At 51.3% G+C, this 20,061-nt stretch overlaps 6 protein-coding genes and 2 non-coding genes across 8 annotated transcripts; 5 read left to right on the top strand and 3 right to left on the bottom strand.

The window, feature by feature from the left end:
- Positions 1 to 1,188: 1,188 nt before the first annotated feature.
- B0T23DRAFT_t414 lies at positions 1,189 to 1,273 on the top strand. Its single transcript has one exon. It is a non-coding gene; the product is annotated as a tRNA-Ala (tRNA).
- A 1,389-nt stretch (positions 1,274 to 2,662) lies between these two features.
- On the bottom strand, positions 2,663 to 2,735 carry B0T23DRAFT_t387. Its single transcript has one exon. It is a non-coding gene; the product is annotated as a tRNA-Lys (tRNA).
- A 1,934-nt stretch (positions 2,736 to 4,669) lies between these two features.
- Positions 4,670 to 5,839, bottom strand: B0T23DRAFT_44796 (uncharacterized protein). Its single transcript, XM_062841023.1, has one exon. It carries the CDS (start codon positions 5,799 to 5,801, stop codon positions 4,911 to 4,913), a length of 891 nt encoding a protein of 296 aa, XP_062688188.1. The 5' UTR covers positions 5,802 to 5,839; the 3' UTR covers positions 4,670 to 4,910.
- A 597-nt stretch (positions 5,840 to 6,436) lies between these two features.
- On the top strand, positions 6,437 to 7,615 carry B0T23DRAFT_432882 (uncharacterized protein; the record flags this gene model as incomplete). Its single annotated transcript, XM_062840402.1, has 5 exons — positions 6,437 to 6,559; positions 6,614 to 6,640; positions 6,821 to 6,843; positions 7,008 to 7,138; positions 7,206 to 7,615. 5 exons carry the CDS (start codon positions 6,437 to 6,439, stop codon positions 7,613 to 7,615), a joined length of 714 nt encoding a protein of 237 aa, XP_062688187.1.
- B0T23DRAFT_44720 (uncharacterized protein) lies at positions 7,521 to 8,125 on the top strand. Its single transcript, XM_062840996.1, has one exon. It carries the CDS (start codon positions 7,895 to 7,897, stop codon positions 8,114 to 8,116), a length of 222 nt encoding a protein of 73 aa, XP_062688186.1. The 5' UTR covers positions 7,521 to 7,894; the 3' UTR covers positions 8,117 to 8,125.
- Positions 8,126 to 10,005: 1,880 nt separating this feature from the next.
- Positions 10,006 to 12,492, top strand: B0T23DRAFT_436241 (uncharacterized protein; the record flags this gene model as incomplete). Its single annotated transcript, XM_062840569.1, has 3 exons — positions 10,006 to 11,203; positions 11,267 to 11,614; positions 11,674 to 12,492. 3 exons carry the CDS (start codon positions 10,006 to 10,008, stop codon positions 12,153 to 12,155), a joined length of 2,028 nt encoding a protein of 675 aa, XP_062688185.1. The 3' UTR covers positions 12,156 to 12,492.
- Positions 12,493 to 12,994: 502 nt separating this feature from the next.
- On the bottom strand, positions 12,995 to 14,762 carry B0T23DRAFT_436237 (glycosyl hydrolase; the record flags this gene model as incomplete). The annotated part of the gene is made up of 3 exons (XM_062840568.1): positions 14,451 to 14,762; positions 13,959 to 14,399; positions 12,995 to 13,864 (listed from the first exon to the last, which is right to left on the bottom strand). Exons 1-3 carry the CDS (start codon positions 14,556 to 14,558, stop codon positions 12,995 to 12,997), a joined length of 1,419 nt encoding a protein of 472 aa, XP_062688184.1. The 5' UTR covers positions 14,559 to 14,762.
- A 1,994-nt stretch (positions 14,763 to 16,756) lies between these two features.
- On the top strand, positions 16,757 to 19,477 carry B0T23DRAFT_390039 (major facilitator superfamily domain-containing protein). Its single transcript, XM_062837855.1, has 2 exons — positions 16,757 to 17,901; positions 18,012 to 19,477. Exons 1-2 carry the CDS (start codon positions 17,105 to 17,107, stop codon positions 19,336 to 19,338), a joined length of 2,124 nt encoding a protein of 707 aa, XP_062688183.1. The 5' UTR covers positions 16,757 to 17,104; the 3' UTR covers positions 19,339 to 19,477.
- The last annotated feature ends 584 nt before the right edge of the window (positions 19,478 to 20,061 follow it).

Here is a 20,061-nt window from a genome sequence, read left to right as displayed (position 1 = left end):
AAAAAAAAAAAAAACCTCAACCAGATCTCGCTTCTGGTGCGTTGAGTTCAAATTCCTCCAGTCCTTACCCCGTCCTCCAAGGAAGGGAACCTATCCTCAAGTCAACACTATACAACTCACCTCCCTTTCACTCAGGTCTCCCACCTTTCCACTCGCTTCTTCTTCTTCTCTCTCCTTTTCTTCACCTTTCATTTCCACATATCGTATTAAGCCTGCTGGACCCGTGCTCGAACTCAACCCAGGATTTTGTCCCTGCGCGGTATTACCTTCGTATCATGCGGCGGTACACTCTCGGTCTCTTTGCGTTGTATTATTGTACCGACGTTGCGGAGTTGAGTTGAGTTGCGTTCAGGTGGTTGTGTTGTCGTTGTCGTTGATGGATGTTTACCTTTGACATTCAACGGGGTTTGTTCGGTTTTAGATTTTTTTTTTTTTTTATTTTTTTTTTTTTTTTGATGTGGCTCATCTGACTTGAAGTTAAGTTAGGCCTTGGTTGATTGAGCAGTTTCCTCCTTTCTTTCTTTTAGAAAAAAAAGAAAAGAAAAAAGAGAAGAAGAAGAAGAAGAAGAAGAAGAAGGAGAAGAGGAAGAAGAAAAAAAAAAGAAGAAGAAGAAAGGCGGCGGACAATCTGCTTCTGGGTAATAAGTAGTGTCGTCTCGTGGGGAAGAGAGAGGAATGGAAAGTATGGGATCTTTCTTGGTCAGTTCATGTCAGGCTTCCAGACTTGTTGTTGATCCGAATCATCTTTATCCATATGATCCATCTCAGGCAATCGTGAGTATGCAGGGCGGGCCGCCGTCTTCCCTCCATCATGTGCAAGCCAGCTGAAAACCGTAGCAGAAAAAAAACTCGGCAAGTTCCTTTATGGAACCTACCTGAAGGTCACCTAGGAGTCTACCTGTGTTGGAAGCTACTAGAAATTAGCACTTGGATAGCCCAGTAGCTCAAGCAGTTCCCTTTCTTTGTTCCTCTCCTATGTCCAAGAAAAACCAAAGTCCTTTGAGCCTCAATACAAAAGAATATTCACGGTGCATCCATCCATGCTGGACACAACTGTAGTGATGTGTGTGGTCCATGATGTGATAGAGACTGAGAGCAGTTGCGTCAAATAGAGTATGCCATTAGAGGTTTCTTTGGGGCTGGCGAATAAGTGCATTACCCAAAAGAAATCACAGCAACCAATCAAACGGGCGTGTGGCTCAGTTGGTAGAGCGTTCGCTTAGCATACTCATCTGTATGCGAAAGGTCCTGGGTTCGATTCCCAGCTCGTCCAATTCCTTTTTTTTCCCTTTTTCTGCTCTCTTAGCTTTTTTCTCTTGTCTTCTTTGTTGTTGATGCTATCAGTATATATCCTACATTATTTCCTTTTCCTTTGCTGCTAACCTTGTTTCTTATCTTCGGGATGTGGACGTACTTCTTACATTAGTACAGGAAGGTAGAATGTCACTGTAGTTGATGTGAGGATGATAAGGTATTATGCACTCGGACTATTCACGATCGACAGTAACAAACGGGCAACAATACGGTGGTATCAAGTAAAAGGAAAAAGGAAAGACCATTGCTAGTCTCCTCTCAATTACCAATATATCAGATTTCAGATCTGGTGGAGCGCACAACATATTCGAAATGGACTCTGGTCCTTGCTCAGTAGAAGAAAACCTCGGTTACTGGTTCCATAATTCCCAGAAAGATATGCTTTGCTCGACGATACAAAGACAACATCCCTCATGCTACTGACAATGTTTCTCAATCGACACGCCGAGTTGTATTCGGTCAAGTCCTTTTCAAGTTTGTCTGCAAATTGGAAAAGGTGATCTCGTTAAGGGCTTTGATAGGTCGTCAGCGTGGCAAGACTCAAGCAAAAAAAAAAAAAAAAAAAAAAAAAAAAAAAAAAAAAAAAAAAAAACAAGAAGTGCGCCAACCGATCCCCCAATAGAAAAGCCCAGCAGCCATTCCTTCACATTTTATAACTGCATCCCGTTCCAAGTAATCATATACACTTGATTGGAAGACAAGAAACTTGTTGGTGGATGAGTGAACGCCGAGTGTCATTATAGTACACTAGACTTTTATCCAGACCTAGAATAGTGACTGGAACGAAGAACGAGTGGCTGTTCTTGTCTCATAACAGAAACCTCATTCGGAACTCGGAAGTCTACCGTTTTTGATAGGACTCGAAATCTGAAGAGATGGTCATGTGCCCATAAGAGTGACTGGGGACTGACATGATAGGAAGTCAGGTGGGTTTCCAGCATGATGGGTTTTAGTAATGATGGAGATGATCATGATACTAACAATGTTAGCAAGGATATGGACGAAATGCGAAGTGTATGCATTTCCAGTATTTTTAACAACGAGGCACATCAACCTAGTGAGATAGTCAAAACAGCGAGGTGTACCGGAATACACAGCAGGATGATATCCCTCGATTGCTCACGATGCTAACGTGAATGACATACAAGTTTCCATATCAGATGATGGAGACAAGAGCGAAAAGAAGGGAGAAAGTCATGCACACACACATATGCAGATAAAAAGAGAACACCCAGTGCTTGCTCAAGTCAACAATCAAAGAAACCCGAAGAGAAGGATGACGATATCGAAAAAAAAAGAAAAAAAAAAAAAGACCAAAAAAGAGAAGGCGATTGAACGCCGGGAATTGAGCCCGACGTGGGGGTCGAACCCACAACCTTGAGATTAAGAGTCTCACGCTCTACCGATTGAGCTAGCCGGGCAGCTGAATGAACAAGCTGCCATTTGTTTGGTTTGGTTGAGGGATTTGCTTGTTCTTTTCTCTTGTATACCCTAGATGAAAGCTGTTGGAAGAGTTTTCACTTTAAGGTTGTGTGGGTGTGGGTGTGGGTGTGCGTGTGTGGATCACGGTCTGGTCCCGTCTCTCGGTGATCGGTCGAGAGTTCGGTGTGTGTGTGTGTGTGTGTGTGTGTGTGGATTACACTAGGTGTGGATCATACCGGCACGCGCGCGCGGTGTGGGTTGTGGGCGGGATGATGGAATTTGGAAAAGTTCCACGGATGGAATGCCGCCCGTTGTGCAAAGTGAGTGGGTCTTTAATCCTTTCGTTCCGCGCGCGGTGTGGTCTATGCGGTGCGGTCTGGTCTTCCGTCCGTAGGGCTGCGTTGCCTTTGCGGCAGAATGGTTGGATCTGACATTTCATCCGGCAGGCAGTTTTAAGCTACCATGCGGCAGGCAAGGGAATCGTGGGGAATTGACAGCTTCATCACCCAAAATGGAACAAGCAACAAAGGCTTGGCAAGGGGACAAGGCCAGAGGTGGGGTTGGATGACGCTGGCGGCTGGGCTGCGGGCGGTCAGTCAAGGAATGGGGTTCGGACGCAAGTGGACTGACCGGGGACTTTTCTTACACAGATAAGATAAGAAAATGGCCCAATGACCGAATAGGGGTCCGCCTTGTTAGTGAAGGGACCTGGATGGGCAGCCAGGGCTCGGCAGGCTAGCAAGGGCATCAGATTCACGGCGGCACCCGCACGTTCGTGTGAGGAAAGGGGATGGATGTTGACCGGTCCGTGTCGCTCGTTTTTTGTGCTATTGTAATTGTTGACTATGCGCTGGGGGTGGTTGGGAAATGAATCTAAAGCAGAGATTTTGATGATACGAAATGATTCTCATTTGTGCAAATCATGCAAGGAGCCGTAGGTTGTGATGTTTTCAAGGTGTGTAAGTCAGGTTGTGATGTTGGGTGGGTGGGTGGTAGCCTCGTGGTGCGCGAACTTGAGTCGGTTTGAAAGAGGACGCGGCGTTCGTAACTAAAACTATTCAGCCCCAAACATTGGCAACCAGGAACTGAAAATCAAATCAAAGAAGCGCAGATTTGAAGAGGTTATCGAGGCCGAACAGATGTGTGAGTTTTCAAACTTGGGGGTTGTGTTGAGGAGGATGCAGTGCATCTCAGATTGATGAATGTGCCGTTGCGTGATCACACGACCTCGACGCATCGCGATGCCCCTCAACTTTGGACCGACTTTCTGCGTTGGAAAGTGGAATTTATCAATGCGAAATATGACAGACTTCAAGTAGAGACTCATAGCAATGACCAGACATGCTTTCATCAAATTTAGACAGCTTGTTGTGGTGCGGTGCATCGAAATAGCTTGACAGTGGGCATTTCGTGGATAGCTTCACGATCGCGCGACGAACCATCACGGGTGACTTCTGACACGATCGCAGATAGCGCACCCCTTACAGCTCAAATTGCAGAAACAAAGCTGCAAAATGAATCCAAATGGCATTCTTCGAATGACAATGGCACCTTGATTTACCGAAACAGGGGTTGGTGTTGTGCTGTTACGGTTTCGCTGCAAAGTACCGGTTGCGACGAAGAGCACGACAAGATGCAAAAACACGATGCAAAAAGCGACGGCAGCGAGCATGGAGCTCCTCCAACGTCCTGACGCAAAGTGGCCATTTGCAGTCATTTTTTGCGCTAAAAAGTTTGTCAAAATCGGACCAGATAGAGGGCCAATCTCTCGCTCTTTGATTTCGGCCGGGCCGCCGAGCGAAGAAGCGAGAGAAGACGAGGAAAGCGGTTTTGAAGTCGAGAAGGGGGATCGGGGAGCTCTCGAAATCAGAGGTCAGAGTCGACGGTCGGCGATGGTGGGGTGCGCATGATGGACAAGCAGAGGTACAAAGTGGATGACCTGTGGTTGGGCTGGCCAATCAGAAATCCGCACTCCCTGCAAGTTTTTTGTTGCATCTGATTTAATTCGTCGCCCAAAGCGGAAAAGCGTCAAAACGGTGTGGCGGCCAGCAAAAGGGTAGAATGGCACCCCAATGGAAAGTGCCAGCGTCGTAGTCATCGAGAACCCAAGAGACATGCAGTTTGAAGAAATGTGCCACGCCAGCGCTGTTCCAAACGTCGTCATGGCCCCCCCCCTACCCTCTGTGATCTGCTTCAATCCCTTTTTTTTTCGTCGAGTGTGATGGTGTAGTGCCGGCCATGTGGTGTCGGGTGAAATGAGGAGAAAGAGTGCGCCAGCGCCAAGCTGCGAGGTGTCGCAAGCTGGGGGTGAATCCGTCCGCTTGTGTCATAGGTAGGGCGGCGGCTGCAACTGTTCGGCATAAGATGGACTTTTCTCTGTTTCTATCTGTAATGTCAGTAGCAGCTTGAGCGACTCGGAGTCGACTTCTTAAAAGCAGGTCCGGATTTGCTATGTATCCATTGGGATCTGTCGTTGTTGTATAAGCTATTGGGCAGCCATCCGGGGGGTTGTGATTGAAACAACGGAGAGTAACAATGTGCTGTCGAGTCGTCGGAAGCGTAAGGTGGTGTAGCCATGCAATGGTGCCTCCTGTTGGTTGACGTTGCTTGCTTGTTGAAGAAGAGAGATAAATAGATAAATAGAAGATGATGGGATGGGCGAGATACTGCATCTGAGAGATGGGATGCGGGATTGATGGATTGATGCCCTGCGGCTTCGATTGTGCCAACCCAGCCAGCCAGCCAGCCATGCCGACCGACCGACCGATATGCGACATGCCATGCCACCTCACACACACAGGCACACTGATAACCTGCGAGTCGACGAGGAGAGGTGACGGGCGGCAGAACATGCTTCTTTTTGGGCCAGTGAAGTGATGCCGTGTCCCACCTTGGATCATCCAATCTGTCCGGACCAGACTCCATCTGGAATGGACATCCATCGGCATCCGCACTCCCCTGGACCCCAATCGGTTTCTAAAAGAGGAGAAACGGAAAAGTAAAAGGGAAAGGGAAAAAAAGAAGAACAAGTGGGATCGATGGGAGATGGGACAGCACCACTGCATCTCCAGCCGAGTCCATGGAAACGGGAAGACAAGGGGAGGGGAGGGAGAGGAGAGGAGGGGGAAGGGGAAGGGGAAGGGGATGGGGAAGGGGACCGAGAGGGTACTGTAGGGACGGGAAATCTCATCAACAACCACACAACGAAGCATGCTCTCGAGGTCTCTTCCCCTTCCTTCATGAGACAAGCGAAAAGGAAAAGGTCCGGAGCCCCAGCTTCCACACATCGTGTTGACATGGAACGAGGGAACAGGAATCGGGGCCACTGGCCGGCTTCTTTCGTTCTTTCAGCGTGGGTTAGTGGGGTGCACGGGCCACATACCCCCGGGGAATGGGCTGGGGGTAGCGGCTTCCAGGAGGTCACAGAGGCCCCCCCAGGTCGCAGGGGGAGACGGGAGGTCCGTCGGGGCAGGGAAGAATCAGCGAAATCACTCGGTCGCGCCAGGAGACCCCGCCTCCGTATATAAACACCCAATCTTCCCCCCTCGAGCGCGACAGAGCCCGCCCATCCTCTCGTCCTTTGTTTCTCAGTCCACGATCAAACCTCAACTGAACCTTTTGCACGCCCCTTTCATCCAGTTGTATCTTCAGCAAGATATCCTCAGCCTCCAGCCCTAAAACCACAACCACGTCCATCACCATGCCTCCCAAGAAGACCGAGACCAAGGCCGCCGATGCCTCTGCCGCCGCCGCTCCTGCTCCCACCTCTGCTCCCACCTCTGCTCCCAAGACCAAGAGCCCCAGCACCCATGCCTCTTACCTTGTAAGCTTCACCAAATCCAAAGAGAAATGCATCTCTTACTGACATTTTAACTAGGACATGATCACGGACGCTATTGTTGCGGTATTTAAACCCCCTCATTATTTTTGTTGTGGCGTGTTTTGGTTGTGGGTGCTTCTCTGGTCGGTGAGCAAAATGAGACAATTGCTCTCATGATGCACGCAACCAAGAGTCACCCACACCACTCACCACCCTTTTACCGTCCCTCAGTCATACTGATTTCTTCTTTTTGTCATGCTACAGCTCAAGGACCGCGCTGGATCTAGGTATGTGCCATTTTTCTGCTTACTTTTCTCATTTTTTACCAGGGCTTTGCCAAGCCACACCGCAAACTTTGCGGGCCCTTCCTACGGTCGCACCGATGACCACTTTCATTCCTATGTCCATGACGCGATGAAGGATCACAACGTGTTGCTAACGCACACCACAGCCGTCAAGCTCTCAAGAAGTATGTCCGTGCCAACAACACGCTCGGCAATGTCACCGACAACATGTTCGACTCGCTCTTCAACAAGGCCTTGAAGAACGGTGTCGACAAGGGTGTCTTTGAGCAGCCCAAGGGTATGTCACCACCCACATGACGCATCATCTCCTTGTGTTACTCTTTGCATGCTCACACACGATATAGGTCCTTCCGGTGGCACCAAGCTCGCCAAGAAGGTCGCTAAGCCTGCTCCCAAGAAGGCTGCTGCTCCCAAGAAGGAGGCCAAGGAGAAGAAGCCCGCTGCCGCTAAGAAGGAGGGTGCCGCCAAGAAGGAGACCAAGGAGAAGAAGGCTCCTGCTGCCAAGAAGGCCGCTGCCCCCAAGAAGGCTGCTGCTCCCAAGAAGGAGGCCAAGGAGAAGAAGGCGGCTGCCCCCAAGAAGAAGGCCGCTGCTCCTGCCGTTGCCGACAAGGAGACCGTCCTCACCAAGACCAAGTCTGGCCGTGTCGCCAAGAGCACCGCTAAGCCTGCTGCCGCCAAGAAGGCCGCTGCTCCCAAGAAGGCTGCCGCCAGCAAGAAGGCCGAGAAGGCCGAGCCCGCTGCCGAGAAGGCATAGACTCGTCCCTTTGGGATGATGTTATTGTCTCTTTTTTGCGCCTCGGTCTCTTCTCATGATGTCTTTAGTCATTTTTTCACCACCACTTGCGACGTGACGGGCTTACTCGAAAGGCGTTTGGGGAATCATATTGCTTGGGAACACTTATCAACATAAGGGGGGGTTTTCATTGGTCTACAAGTCAACGCGTTTTGCTCTTTTTCACAACATCGCCACAGCGCGCGCGGCGAGTAGCTTCTTGTTTCTGGCTTTCATGTATCTTGGATTCACACATCACTCATGGGGATTGAGGAGGTTTGGATCGTTTGTGCTGAAACGCAACGGAGGGTAGGTTTGGGCTACAACCTATGGATGATTGGGAAATGGGAAACGGGCGACCGGCGGCTTCGAGGGTGTCTCAAGAAGCGAAGGACATACACCAAAAAGCCTTATTTTGGATACTGCATTGCATATATAATCCGTCTTGGAACGATACCACTTTTTTTTCTTCAAATACCCTGAGCAAGCGCTTTGCCCTTTTTAGTTTGACATGGCTACCTGGCGATTTTGCAGTGCAGTGCTGAAAAAGCCGAGGATTTGGTTTGATGAATACGAAGTTTGGAGCGAAGGACCTTGAAGCGATGATCTGGCGGTCAGGTAGTGTACCGAGTCCAGACGTGAGAAGGCGGCTTTGATAGCTTCACTGTATCTGTAGTATACCACAGGATACCCTTTGACTATCACGGAGGGAACTCGCAAATACACTTTTTTATTATTGTGCAATAAGTTTCGTAAGTTTTTTGGGGTGCGGTGAAAAAGAATTGAAAATCAAGAAGCGAAGAGTTGGCTGGAACGAGCACAACAACGGGGATCCGCTCCTCGCTCGCTCCCCTGTTCCAGGTTTGTTTACAAATTTGATGCCCCGACTTTTTTTTGCCGGCAAACCCCCCAAAACACACTCTGCCTGCCTTGGAGTCTGGACGGGAACCCTGGAACCGCAAATAAAACGTTTTGAGACATGGCAACTGACGGGCTTGTGACACTCTGAACCTCGATTGTTTCTACTGTACCTCTTATCAACAAGCAAGATAAGACGATTGAAGACAGTCTCTTCACCCTCCTCCGTCTTACCAGCCGGCAACCAGCACAATCTCGAAAGTTGGAATTTCGGGTAGAATCCATTTCGAGATTGGATTTAGGAAAAAATTCATACTGATATTTCAAACTGCGCCACCTATATGCGGCGGCGAAAGGAATCTACCCGACTCCGTCGGACAGGGACACAATGGCAAAACTTGCCGGGTTGGAGCACTTCAAGTTGGAGACTGACTTCCCTTGGAGGTGAACAAGGTAAAGAAAAGGTTCACCGTTGTAATTGACCGTTGGCTTTTTGTAAACAGTTGGCTCGTGCTCTTCAAGCTTTAGTGTAGCTTACAGAGACAGAGCTTACAGAGCTTAGGTACCTTAGCTGTAGCTACCTAACAGCAAGAGACGTGATCTGACTGGTTGATTGCAAGTGTTTCAGAATAACAATCATCAAGGTCGACGAGAACCAACTGTTCGTTGAGGAGGGTATAAGGGGACAGCTTGGTAGCCAATGGGTAGCTTCCACTTTGCCCTGAGCTGTGAGGAAAGGGAGCTTGGTGAGACTGCCCGGCAATGATGAATTAATTGTTCCTCGCGCAGTGCAGCTGTTGTCATTCTGCTGGACCCCACCGGTTTATGGTACTTGTACCTTCCTCGGCTCTGTGAGTGTGCAGGCAGGCATCGAGTGAGCTTATCCGCCCAGGCGGGGCTTTTTATCCAAGCCGCAGAGTGCTTGCTCTCTCTCGTGAGGTGCAGTGCAGTGCTTCTGACTGACTGATCGCCAAGGGAACCATCGCAATCGATTGGATTCCACTTTCACGACGACGCATCATCCACTCACAACCAGACCACGCACGCCGCGCAATCATTACGTTGACGGACTGCGAGAAGCGACGACGACGACGACTACACTACAACAACGACAACGACGGCCAGGCAGACAGGCAGCCGAATAAACATTTCGCTTAATCACAGCGCTGCCCCCAACAAAAGTTCCCAAATCAAGAGCTGGCTGTGCCTCGTCCCCGCAACCGCTTCCCGAACTTACCGGTCCTCTGTGATTACACTACACTGCCTCCAGGTAGCAATCTCGAACCATCACGGCCATCCATTGTTCCTCCGTTCGACAACGATCTGAAGATCCCTTTCAGCCCCGGTGTGCCAACACAGAGCTGCTTCCATTGGGATCTGAAATGCAAAAGATAGCCGCCACATGACAATGGGTTGCTAGCATATCCATCACTTAGCTCATACCAATCGTCCACGCGCCCGCCCACTCGCTGTCGGCAAACTTGACCAACCACGGACAACAAAGGATAAACACAATGGCCCAACCGTCGTCCCTGAACACAAACAACCCGTTTCGGCGGAAACAAGCCGGCGCATTGACGACCTCGAATCCTCCGATTTCGCTAGCCTCCGACGCTTTCGCCGATGCCTTCGACCCTCTTCCTACATCCCCTTCGTCTTCGCTCGACCCTACACGACCGCCACTCCCGTCTAGCGACGACTTCCGCAACTCCCTCCAGTCTCTCGGCCAGTCCAATGAACCACCTCCAAAGACAAGTTTCCAGAAACCAAAAGTCGTGAAAAGGGTCCGCGTTCAGTCACCACCGCCATCTCCTGAGTCAGAGGAAGAACCCGATACAAATCCGCCAGTGGAGGAAGATACAGCCGAAAGTAGCTCAAGTGATGACCAAGATGAAGGCGCGGATCCGTTTGCCCAGGCTGACGAAGTCCCCCCGCCGACGCTATCACGGCCTGAGTTACCAGGCTCCAGCCAGGTACCGCCAAACCCGTTTGGAAGGACATTAGAGGACCTGGAGCACCCAAAGAATGAGCCAACACAGAATCCCGGTACTGTACCAGGAGGGAAGGGTTCGCTGGACGTTGATTCCTTCAGACGACTCCTTCTCACAGGCCAAGCGGGAGGACCGGCGCAACCACCACGAACCGATGGCGCGAGCATAGCTGATGCATCGTCAACTTTGACTGCGCAAGACACGCCCCGGACATCCCACCAGACTTCGGAACATGGAAGGGAGGAACCACAATCACAACGAACATCAATAAGCGGTCCCATACGCCCTACCGCGCAGGCGCCAGCGACGTCGAGGAGCAAAGCACCGCCGCCGCCGCCGCCCAGCTCGAGGCATGGGAAGCTGATCAAAGTGGAGCCCAAGGGCGAGGAGAGATCAGGGACGCCCAGTACCCCGAGACCGTCATCTTCGTCATCATCTGCCCGCGCTTCTCGTGTTCTAGCCTCGCCGTTCTCAGAACAGCCCTCGGACCTGAACACACCACTGCCACCACCGCCGGTAAAGTCTCCAAGCGAGGAAGACGTGGAAAGTTCATTCGACCGTGAAGCCGCCGCTAAGGTCCCGGATGTGGGCCAAGAGATAAACGTACCGACTCCTCAACCGCCAACTCCGCCCAAGCCAACAACGACCTCACCGCCTCCCTCACAAGCATCGAAAAAACCACCCCCTCCGCCCAGGCGATCGACTCACGGCCGTTCAGAAAGTAAGTTGTCTGTCTCGGGATCTGTGGCGGCACCTGTGCCAACACCACAGACGTCTCGCGCAGATGAGGAACCTACGCGCACTTCTGTAGACTCGATCCGCTCGAGGTCATCGAGCCTAAAGGTTGCCAGTTCGACCACTCAAGTGAATGCACCGGCGCCGCCTCCACCCAGAAGGTCGACACATGGGTCCAGGCCTTCTACTTCTATATCTGGATTGGGAATTGGGATCACTTCGCCTGTGGCCCCGTCTGCTGGGGGCGAGGGTACGGAGTTCCCTGGTCTGGCAGCTCAACCAGTCTCTGGATCAGCGCAGGGTAGCCGGCCCAGCACCCCCGCCAACTCCTCCTCCAACAACCCAGAAACTGCTAGCATCAGCAGCTTCAGCCAGCCTGGACATGGCAGGACCTTGAGTGGAAGCGGCAAACTAGCCCCTCCACCACCCCCGCGAGGAACAAATCCGTCCGGTCAGGCGCCCCTTCAACGCCGGGGACTGTGCGCAGGGCGGATAGCGGGAGGAGCAAAGAGCCGACCGGACTGGCATCCCCGGCACCGATTGCCTCGAGTCCGAATCACGCCCCGCCGCCACCACCCAGACCGCGGCCGAGGGGGAGTAATAGGCGGTCGGTCTCGGGAAGTGGGAGTGTTGACAGCGGCAATCCTGCGCCTACGACGGGAACCGTAGAGTCACCTGCGCCTGTTGAATCATCTGCTGCTCTAGCCTCGGGATCAGGCGGTGCGGGTGCGCGGTTTCTGGAAACATCTTTAGCATCAGGCGAGGAACCGAGAGGCCTTCCTGATGGGGAGCTTGCAAGCGGGGACGTCGACGAGGAAGACGTGCTGAGAAGAGAGTCGGCAACTAAGGACATCCTGGCCGATTTGGATGCGTTGCAGAGAGAGGTTGATGCTTTGCGGGCCGCGCAGGAGCAAAGGGGGACTACTACTACTATGTGAATAACCTTGAGGATACAGATCAAGACCTCGTAAAGAAAAAAGAGAAGAAGGGAGAGAATACAGACAGACAGACAGACAGACAGACAGACAGGAATGGGAAAAACCAAAGATGGTATATACTTGAACCGGGACGGACCGGAAACAGGACGGTCTTGATACATACACTAAAGAGCGAGAGAGAAGTAGGCGGGGATATATAGTAAGGTACCTTCACTTTATATAAGGGCTAAAGTGAAAAGATAATTTGTATAGTACATAGCGAGCATCTGGAGTTTGGAACCTGTTGTTGACTTTTTGTCGATTTTGATACATAATGGGAGTTGAACATGTCCACGTGGTTGTCTTGAAGACTCGCTGTGTTGTGAATTTCAGCATTTATTCCTTGCCGGCTTGGCAAGACCTCCTTCGCCTTGATATGGGTTTACTTGGATCAATTGCTCACGATGTGCTAGAAAACGGATTTTCGGGAAAGCTTCTGATGAAGTGATGACGCTGAGGAGCTATAGTCACGACTATAGTCAACATGCCTTTTTGCATTAATCGGGATTTCAAATAGCAGTAAGTTTTCTGTATGATACTCAGCGTTACTAACCAATCTGATCTTCACATTACGTTTGTTAATTACTCAAACCACAATGGCAGCTCTGGGCTTATTGCAGCCTTTCGATCATCCTCACTTGATGACCCCTAGCAATTATTGCTTTCCTTGCACATACTAATTTATTTTACAAAGCTTTGCAAAATTGAACTACCTCAACACCCACCTAAACCCATCCAATCCCCTAGCCCCTCCAAACCCTTTTTCCCCCTCCCATCTAGACCCTCCCACTCATTTTATGTTACTCAACAGGCACAACAACCCTATCAATATCCGGTCCCCATCCTGCTCCCTCCCACCCACTCACCACAATCGTATTCCCACTCCCCTTCCTCAACCCCCCTCTAACCACCACACTACTAACCCCTACTTCCCCCGCCGTCCCTTCAAACGCCACTTTTTGCGGCGCTCCCCCATTAACGCGAACAGAAGCATACCTCGGGTTCGTATCCCCGTTCTTGTATCTTATCTGTATCGTCGTTACCCCTCCTCCTTTTCCCCCGTTGTCACTATCACTTCTCACGCCGGAAATCGTGACTGATCCGTTGGTGGTAGTCCCCCCGATATACCCCGCTGCTTTCCCTTTTGAACACGGGGAGCAACTAACCTCTTTCGCGCCCCCGGAATATTCTCCCTGCTCGCCCTCGTAACTATTTTCAGCCGGGCTTTCGGCCCATGCTAACCCAGAGTTTGCGTTTGGCACCCAACTACCTCTATTTTTTAGTATCACTTCTGTCCCGCTGATATTGAGCGGTAGCCAGATGTAGCTGCTGCTTTGTAAGTTGGAGGAGTGCCATCTGTCGCCCATGTACATTACGTTTCCGTTGCCGTAGTGGAGGATAAAAGAGGTCTGGGAGGCGTAGGTGTTGCTTCCCTTGTCGGCAAAAATCTTCCAGTCGGTCCAGGGCCCCGAGAGATTGGTGGACGTGGTGTAGACGTTGTCGTTGGGGGACCAGCCTGTTAGGTGGGAGCCGAAGAGGAAGTAACGCCCAGAAGAAAGTTTGAGGAGGGCGGGGGATTCGATGGCCGTGGGAAAGAGGTGGGTGGAGGTGGTGCCGGAGATGGAGAGGTAGTCCGGGGTGAGGAGGTTGATGCGGAGGCCGTTTTTGCGCTTGAACAATGGGTTAGCGGAGAAGGAGAAGGGCAGGAAGGGGGGGGGAGGAAGGCAAAGGGATGGAAAAAAGGGAGCGAAAGAAATAACGTACATCCTCCGTCAACAAATACGCCCTCCCATCATCATCATCATCATCTTTAAACAGCCCTATATCCCTCGACTCCATCCCCAACGGCCTAAAACTTCCATGGTACTCATACGGCTTCCCGCACACGGTATCGCTCGTCGCCACGCCCACTTTGGCGTCTCCGTAGTTAGTGCTGTCGACATGCATCCACATGACATATTTTTTTGTGAGATCGTTGTAAATGACTTTGGGTCGTTCAATGATCCTGTTCGGTCCGAGATCGCCTGATGATGATGTCCGCGAAAGTAAAGCGCCCTCGTGCGTCCATTGGACGAGGTCGACAGACGAATAACAGTTGACGGCAAAGAAGGAGGAACCTTGGGATTTGTCTTCGCCGATGAGGTAGAAGGTGTTGTTGACCTGGATGACGCCGGCGCCGTGCGCGTTGAGGTGCTCGCCATTGGACTTCAATTTTCGGTTAGTACATATATATATATATATTCGGTAGGTACTTACGGCTGTCCAAGTCCCTCCGGGAACAATTTGTAGTGCAGCGAGGGCTGTGGATGTGGCTAGCCCCAGGACGACTGAGAGCAAGCTCAGAAGAAGGCGGTTGTGAAGCATTGTTGCTGCTTTTGGTGATCGCCCTTCGCACTCCCAAATCAAAATGAAACCAGCGATTACTCGCTCATGAACGAACGCACGCACTGACGGGATACCCCGTTGTTTTTATGACTTTTCTCGAGTCCATCTTCATCTCCCTTTTACCCCGCAACTCTCATGAGTTCGACCTTCAGTGTAACATCCCAAGAAAGTCAACGTCCCATCCAAGCGACCTTGACCCCAGTTGCTAAACGTCCCAATTCGTGGAGAAACAATCATGTTTTTTTTTTTCTCATCTTTGTCTGTTGGTCTGTCCCGGTCCCATCGATCAGGATACTACGTAGAATACTGGTAGGCGAATTGGTCTCGTTCATGCGCACCTTGTTATACCGTTTCTTGTATATCAAGGACCTTGAGCTAGAACTGTCTATCACGAATTGGTCAGATGAGGATGCAACGGTAGATGATTTGACCGACGTAGAGCGGTTCCCCCTCTTTTGACATGCATGCCGGCCGACTTTTTAAGATCCGATGGAGATCCATCCATCTCATCTCGATATGCCGATGCTATGGAGCCTTGAGAAGGCCTTTTTTTTGATTGAAATAGATCTAGGCGTCAATCGGCCTGCTGAACACGGGCATCAAATATCTGGATCCTTCAATCCTTTTACCAACCGGCCTCTCACGGACTCACCCACCTCGCAGTCGCGTAAACCCGCCGTGTTACGCTGAGTGTACCGTTTTGGTTCGTTGTGTTACACTTGGGACTTGCACCGGGTGGTGGTTGGTGCGTGTATGTAAGGTAAGGGTAGGTAGGTAAATATGAGGGTTAGGGTAATGTACCTAGGTATATGTTTACATCACGATGCTTCTTCCGTCGCATGACCGTACGAAATCCCGTGTTCTTTGCAGTGCGCAAAAAGCATCAATGTGCATGCGTAAATATATGCTTTGGCTGATGTCAAAATGGGGGGTTTCTTTTCATGGTGTAAAAAGAAACAGGAAGACCGACATCGCAGCGCAGCCGACACTCATTGCATCCCTTGCCGTGACAAGTGGACAGTAAGCCGGCCGGCCGCCCGAGACATGTCTGTCTGTCTCTCTTGCAGGTGTCCAATGTGGTTTATTCACTCTTCCCGCCGCGCCGTCGGTCAGGAAAGCAGAAGGATCTGACGGGCTGAGGCTGACGGGCGGGATGGATGCGGTGCAATTGCCGACTCCAGTATCCGCGATGTTGGTCTGCCTGTCATGACACCCATTTGTTTGGGACTGTTGTGCGACAAAGCCAAGCCACTGCATCATTGCACAGGCATTGACTGCCCTTTGATGCTGAAGAATTGGGTAATGGTAATGGGAAGAGAGAAAGGTGCTGTTGGTTGGTATTACCCCGGGAGTATTCAGTGTCCTTACCCTTGGAGCAACCTTCTGCTTAGTCTTCCACTCGTATTGAGGTGTACAACCCCCGATTCCTTTGTCGTGCAGTCATTCAGAACTACAGACACTGTAAGCTGTAAAGTTGCCGAAAGGTCAGGCCGAAGACAGTCAGAAGGAATAGGAATCGCCAATCACCACCTATCTTGGCGTTCACTTCATCCGTGATCGGGCAGCGGCTGCCCCTGGCCTGGACTTTTAGCGGGGCTCCATTACCTACCCAGGGGCATGCAGCGGGGGAATGTACCCACTGTTTGATGGACGCAAGAACCCACACCTCCGCACATCCATTCAACTCTCTGCCGCTGTTTGTTTTGTGGGTTGCATGTCCCCTGCCGCTTCTCGTCGATCTCACTGGGACCCAAACAGACACTCATTCCCTTCCGTCTTGTCAACCTCGAGCCCGACAAGACACCAAAAGAAACGCAAAGTATTTCCGGTATCTTGTACTCAAAGAAACCAGATCATGATCATCTCCCAGGAGAAATAAACTCCGTGATTCCACAGTGTCTGGTATGAGACGATAACAGTCAAGTACTCAAGTACTCAAGAGTGTCATGCCCAAACTCCCCGAGGTAAAGGGCTTCTTCGACGCTTCCCCGAGTGGGAAAGGTGTGGATGACGCTTCGCAATCCCGCAAACGGCTGGCCGAGGCTTCCCCGTCCCCGTTCCCCCCCTTTCTATTCGTTCCCGCTGCCGTGATACCACCAGTCGCATGCACGGGTAGTGATAGAGGCAGTCCTGCAGCAGCTTGCCTTGTTGAACTGCATACAAGTGTTCCGTACATTGATGTTTTCAAGATGACGGGCGTGAACTAAGATAGCTAAACACTAGTACCTACCTACATACATAGTAAGCTTCTGTTACATCTATTGATGCGAGCCATGTCGCTTTCCATCATCGTTGGCTCAGTCTTCCTTCTTATCTAGGCACTCCATTGCCCGCCTCTTCCCCCCCCCAACATCACAAGAAAAGTTTCTTTGTTGTGTTTTTATCTTCCTTCTTTTTAGAAAACCCGTGATAGAGAACATGAGATCATAGTCGACAGACAGACTCCCGTCATCCCAATCCCTCCTGCCTCACCCATTCAAGACACTGGTCCAAAGGTGGACCAACCAACAACAGGGCCGTCGACCATGACCACCACCACTACCACAGGAGACATCATGGTCAAGATGCTCGACCCTGAGACACAAAATACGTCTCAACAACAACAGCAACCACCACCACCAACACCACCACCACCACCACAAGACCGTCCAACATCAAATTACCCCCTCTCATCCACAGACGACCTCTCCTCCCTTTCCAAACCACCAGTTGACAAACCCTCCCGACACCGTCATGCCTCCTCCTCCTCCTCGTCGTCCAAGTCCCACGGCAGCCCCAGCGTCAGCGCAAGCAGCACCTCCCTCTCCTCAGGCCACCTCGAAGCCCTCCACCAGCAACAACAACAACAACACCACCACCACCAACAAGACGAAATCGCCTCCATCGAAAACGCCACCCGCCTCTCCACCGTCCAAACCCGCACATCCACCTTCTCCTCTGCCTCCCGCCCGCCCGACTTTGAAGTCGTTTTTGCAGTCAACGACCCAGAAAACCCCAAGAACTGGCCGCTGTGGTACCGCTGCTGGACCATCTTTGCGTGCTCGTACAGCACGTGGGTCGTGGTTTTGTATTCCTCCTCGTACACGGCCATTGTCCCCGGGTTGATGAAGGAGTATCATGTGACGAATCAACCTGTCGCAACGCTGGGGCTGACGACGTACCTGTTTGGATTGGCGATTGGGTGTTTGGCGCTGGCGCCGCTGAGCGAGTTGTACGGACGGAGGCCGATTTACTTGATTAGTTTGGGGGTGTTTGCGCTGTTGATTTTGCCGTGTGCGATGCCGAGTAGTTTGGCGGAGATTATTGTGGTGAGGTTTTTTGGGTATGTTTTTTCCCCCTCATTTTTTTTGTTGTTCTTGGTTTCTGGTTGAGTTGTGGTTTGGTTGATGAAGTCAGTGGGTGAACAAGTGTAATGGCTGATATCAAAAACAGCGCTCTCTTCGGCGCAGTAATGGTCTCCAACTCGCCCGCCACCGTAGTCGACATCGCCCACCCCGACTACCTCGCCCTCTGCATGGCCGTAACCTCCATCGCCCCGCTCAACGGCCCCGTCACCGGCCCCTTGATCGGCGGTTTCGCCTACCAATACCTCGGTTTCCGCTGGGCCAACTGGATCGTTCTCATCCTCTCCGGCGCAGCCATCCTCTTCATGGCCACCATCCGCGAGACCTACGCGCCCGCCATCCTGCGCGCCAAAGCCGCCCGTCTGCGCAAGTCCACCGGCGACGACCGGTACTGGTCGCGCTTCGACCAAAAAGTGTCCACCCTCCAACTCCTCAAAACCAACCTCAGCCGCCCCTTTGTCCTGGCCGCCACCGAGCCCATCCTCTGGTTCTTCAACACGTGGATCTCCCTCGTCTACGCCATCTTGTACCTCTGCTTCGTCGCCTACCCCATCGTCTTCAAGGAACACCGCGGCTGGTCCACAGGCCAAGTCGGCCTCGCCTTTTTAGGAATGGGGTGCGGCACCGTCGCTTCCATTGTTCTCGAGCCCTTTTGGCGATCCATCATCAACAAGCGCACCTCCAAGTTCGATATCGAGACAGGCCGTCCGGCGCCCGAAACCCAAGCGTACATTATGACTATCGGCGCGATCCTTACTGCCTTTGGTCAGCTGGCTTTCAGCTGGACGTGTCTACCGGTTTCCATCCACTGGATCGTGCCCATCATCTTTGGCGTGCCTTTCGGGATGGGCAACACCATTAGTTTTATTTACGGATCGAATTACCTGGCGGGCGCGTACGGGTTGTATGCTGCGTCGGCGCTGGCGGCCAATTCGTTCCTAAGGTCCGTGGCCGGAGGCGTGTTGCCGCTGGCGGGACCGGCAATGTATCGGAATTTGACGCCGCAGATTGCGGGCACGATATTGGGTGTGTTGGAGGTGTTGTTGATTCCGATTCCGATTATCTTTTATCAGTATGGAGAGAGGATTAGAGGGCGGAGTAGGGTGATTAGGATGATGAGGGAGGAGCAGGCGAGGGAGGATAGGAGGAGGATGAAAGGGGATAAGGGGGAGAGGGAAAGGAGGGGTGGTGGTGGACTTGTAGAAGATGATGAAAAAAGTGAGGAAGGACCACCTGGAAGAGCGGAGGAGGACCAGAGAGGGGGGATGGTGGAGACGACGACGACGAGGACGGGTGAGGGACAGGGACAAGGGGAAATTAGTGGGGAGGGGGTGGTTGTGCCTTCTTCTGCTTTGACGACTTCAGGGGTGTTGGGCGAGAAGACAGCGAAAAAGATGGGTGATGAGGTTGTTTGATTTTGGATATCCAGGTTCAATATATGAGTGGTAGAAAGCATGGGCATGATTTGGATGAAAAGGCTAGAGGTACTAAGTGATGAGCGGATTGCTGAAATGAAAAGTGATCAAATTTAATTGAAGCTCTGGTAATCCGGTACTTTTCTCGATTCCTCGATTTCATCCCGTCTGGCGTGCCTGTGTCCATCTTGACGGGGACCACCTCAAACCGGGCCGGGCTCAATGCGGCGAGATCAACTGAGATGAGATGAAACGAACTGTTACGTGATATTGGAATATTCCTCTAGTTACAGTACGTAATTTCCATTTGTTCTTTCGCGCCTTCCAATACAGACCCTTATGTCTTCTCTAAGTACCTATCTTCTTCCATGACCATGGAGGTAGGTAGGTATCTAGCATACCTAGCTAACGTTCGTCAGAGTCCAAACGCCTCCATTAAAAGAGGTCAGCTAGGCTAAGTACAGTACTCCCTAGGGATTAATAAAGATCAAACTTGCAACATGGTGAGTTCAAGGTACCAAGTCTAACCAAGGAGACCAAACAGAATCTTTGTCATGATTAGACTGCTAGGCAAGAGGCATATAGTAATGTCAAGTACAAGTCTTGGCCTGGTCGTATAGCGCAATATGATTGAAGTGTAAGAGATACGGAAGTAGAACACTGCAAAGAGAGCAGTAGTTTACAGTAGTCGAGTGAGAATAGAGTAACAAAAGGAAGAAAAAA

Source organism: Neurospora hispaniola (genome assembly GCF_033458365.1).
Source record: "Neurospora hispaniola strain FGSC 10403 chromosome Unknown B0T23scaffold_10, whole genome shotgun sequence".
NCBI classification, from domain to species: domain Eukaryota; kingdom Fungi; phylum Ascomycota; class Sordariomycetes; order Sordariales; family Sordariaceae; genus Neurospora; species Neurospora hispaniola.
The sequence above is the reverse complement of the archived record's forward strand: the minus strand, read 5'-3'. Positions and strand labels throughout refer to the sequence as shown.

What these genes read in the sequence shown, in the direction of transcription:
- B0T23DRAFT_44796 (XM_062841023.1), bottom strand. Translation starts at nt 5,801, where the DNA reads ATGCAGTGGTGCTGTCCCATCTCCCATCGATCCCACTTGTTCTTCTTT.
- B0T23DRAFT_44720 (XM_062840996.1), top strand. Translation starts at nt 7,895, where the DNA reads ATGGGGATTGAGGAGGTTTGGATCGTTTGTGCTGAAACGCAACGGAGG.
- B0T23DRAFT_390039 (XM_062837855.1), top strand. Translation starts at nt 17,105, where the DNA reads ATGACCACCACCACTACCACAGGAGACATCATGGTCAAGATGCTCGAC. An exon ending in ATTGTGGTGAGGTTTTTTGG is followed by an intron (nt 17,902 to 18,011) that starts GTATGTTTTTTC and finishes TATCAAAAACAG; the next exon opens with CGCTCTCTTCGGCGCAGTAA.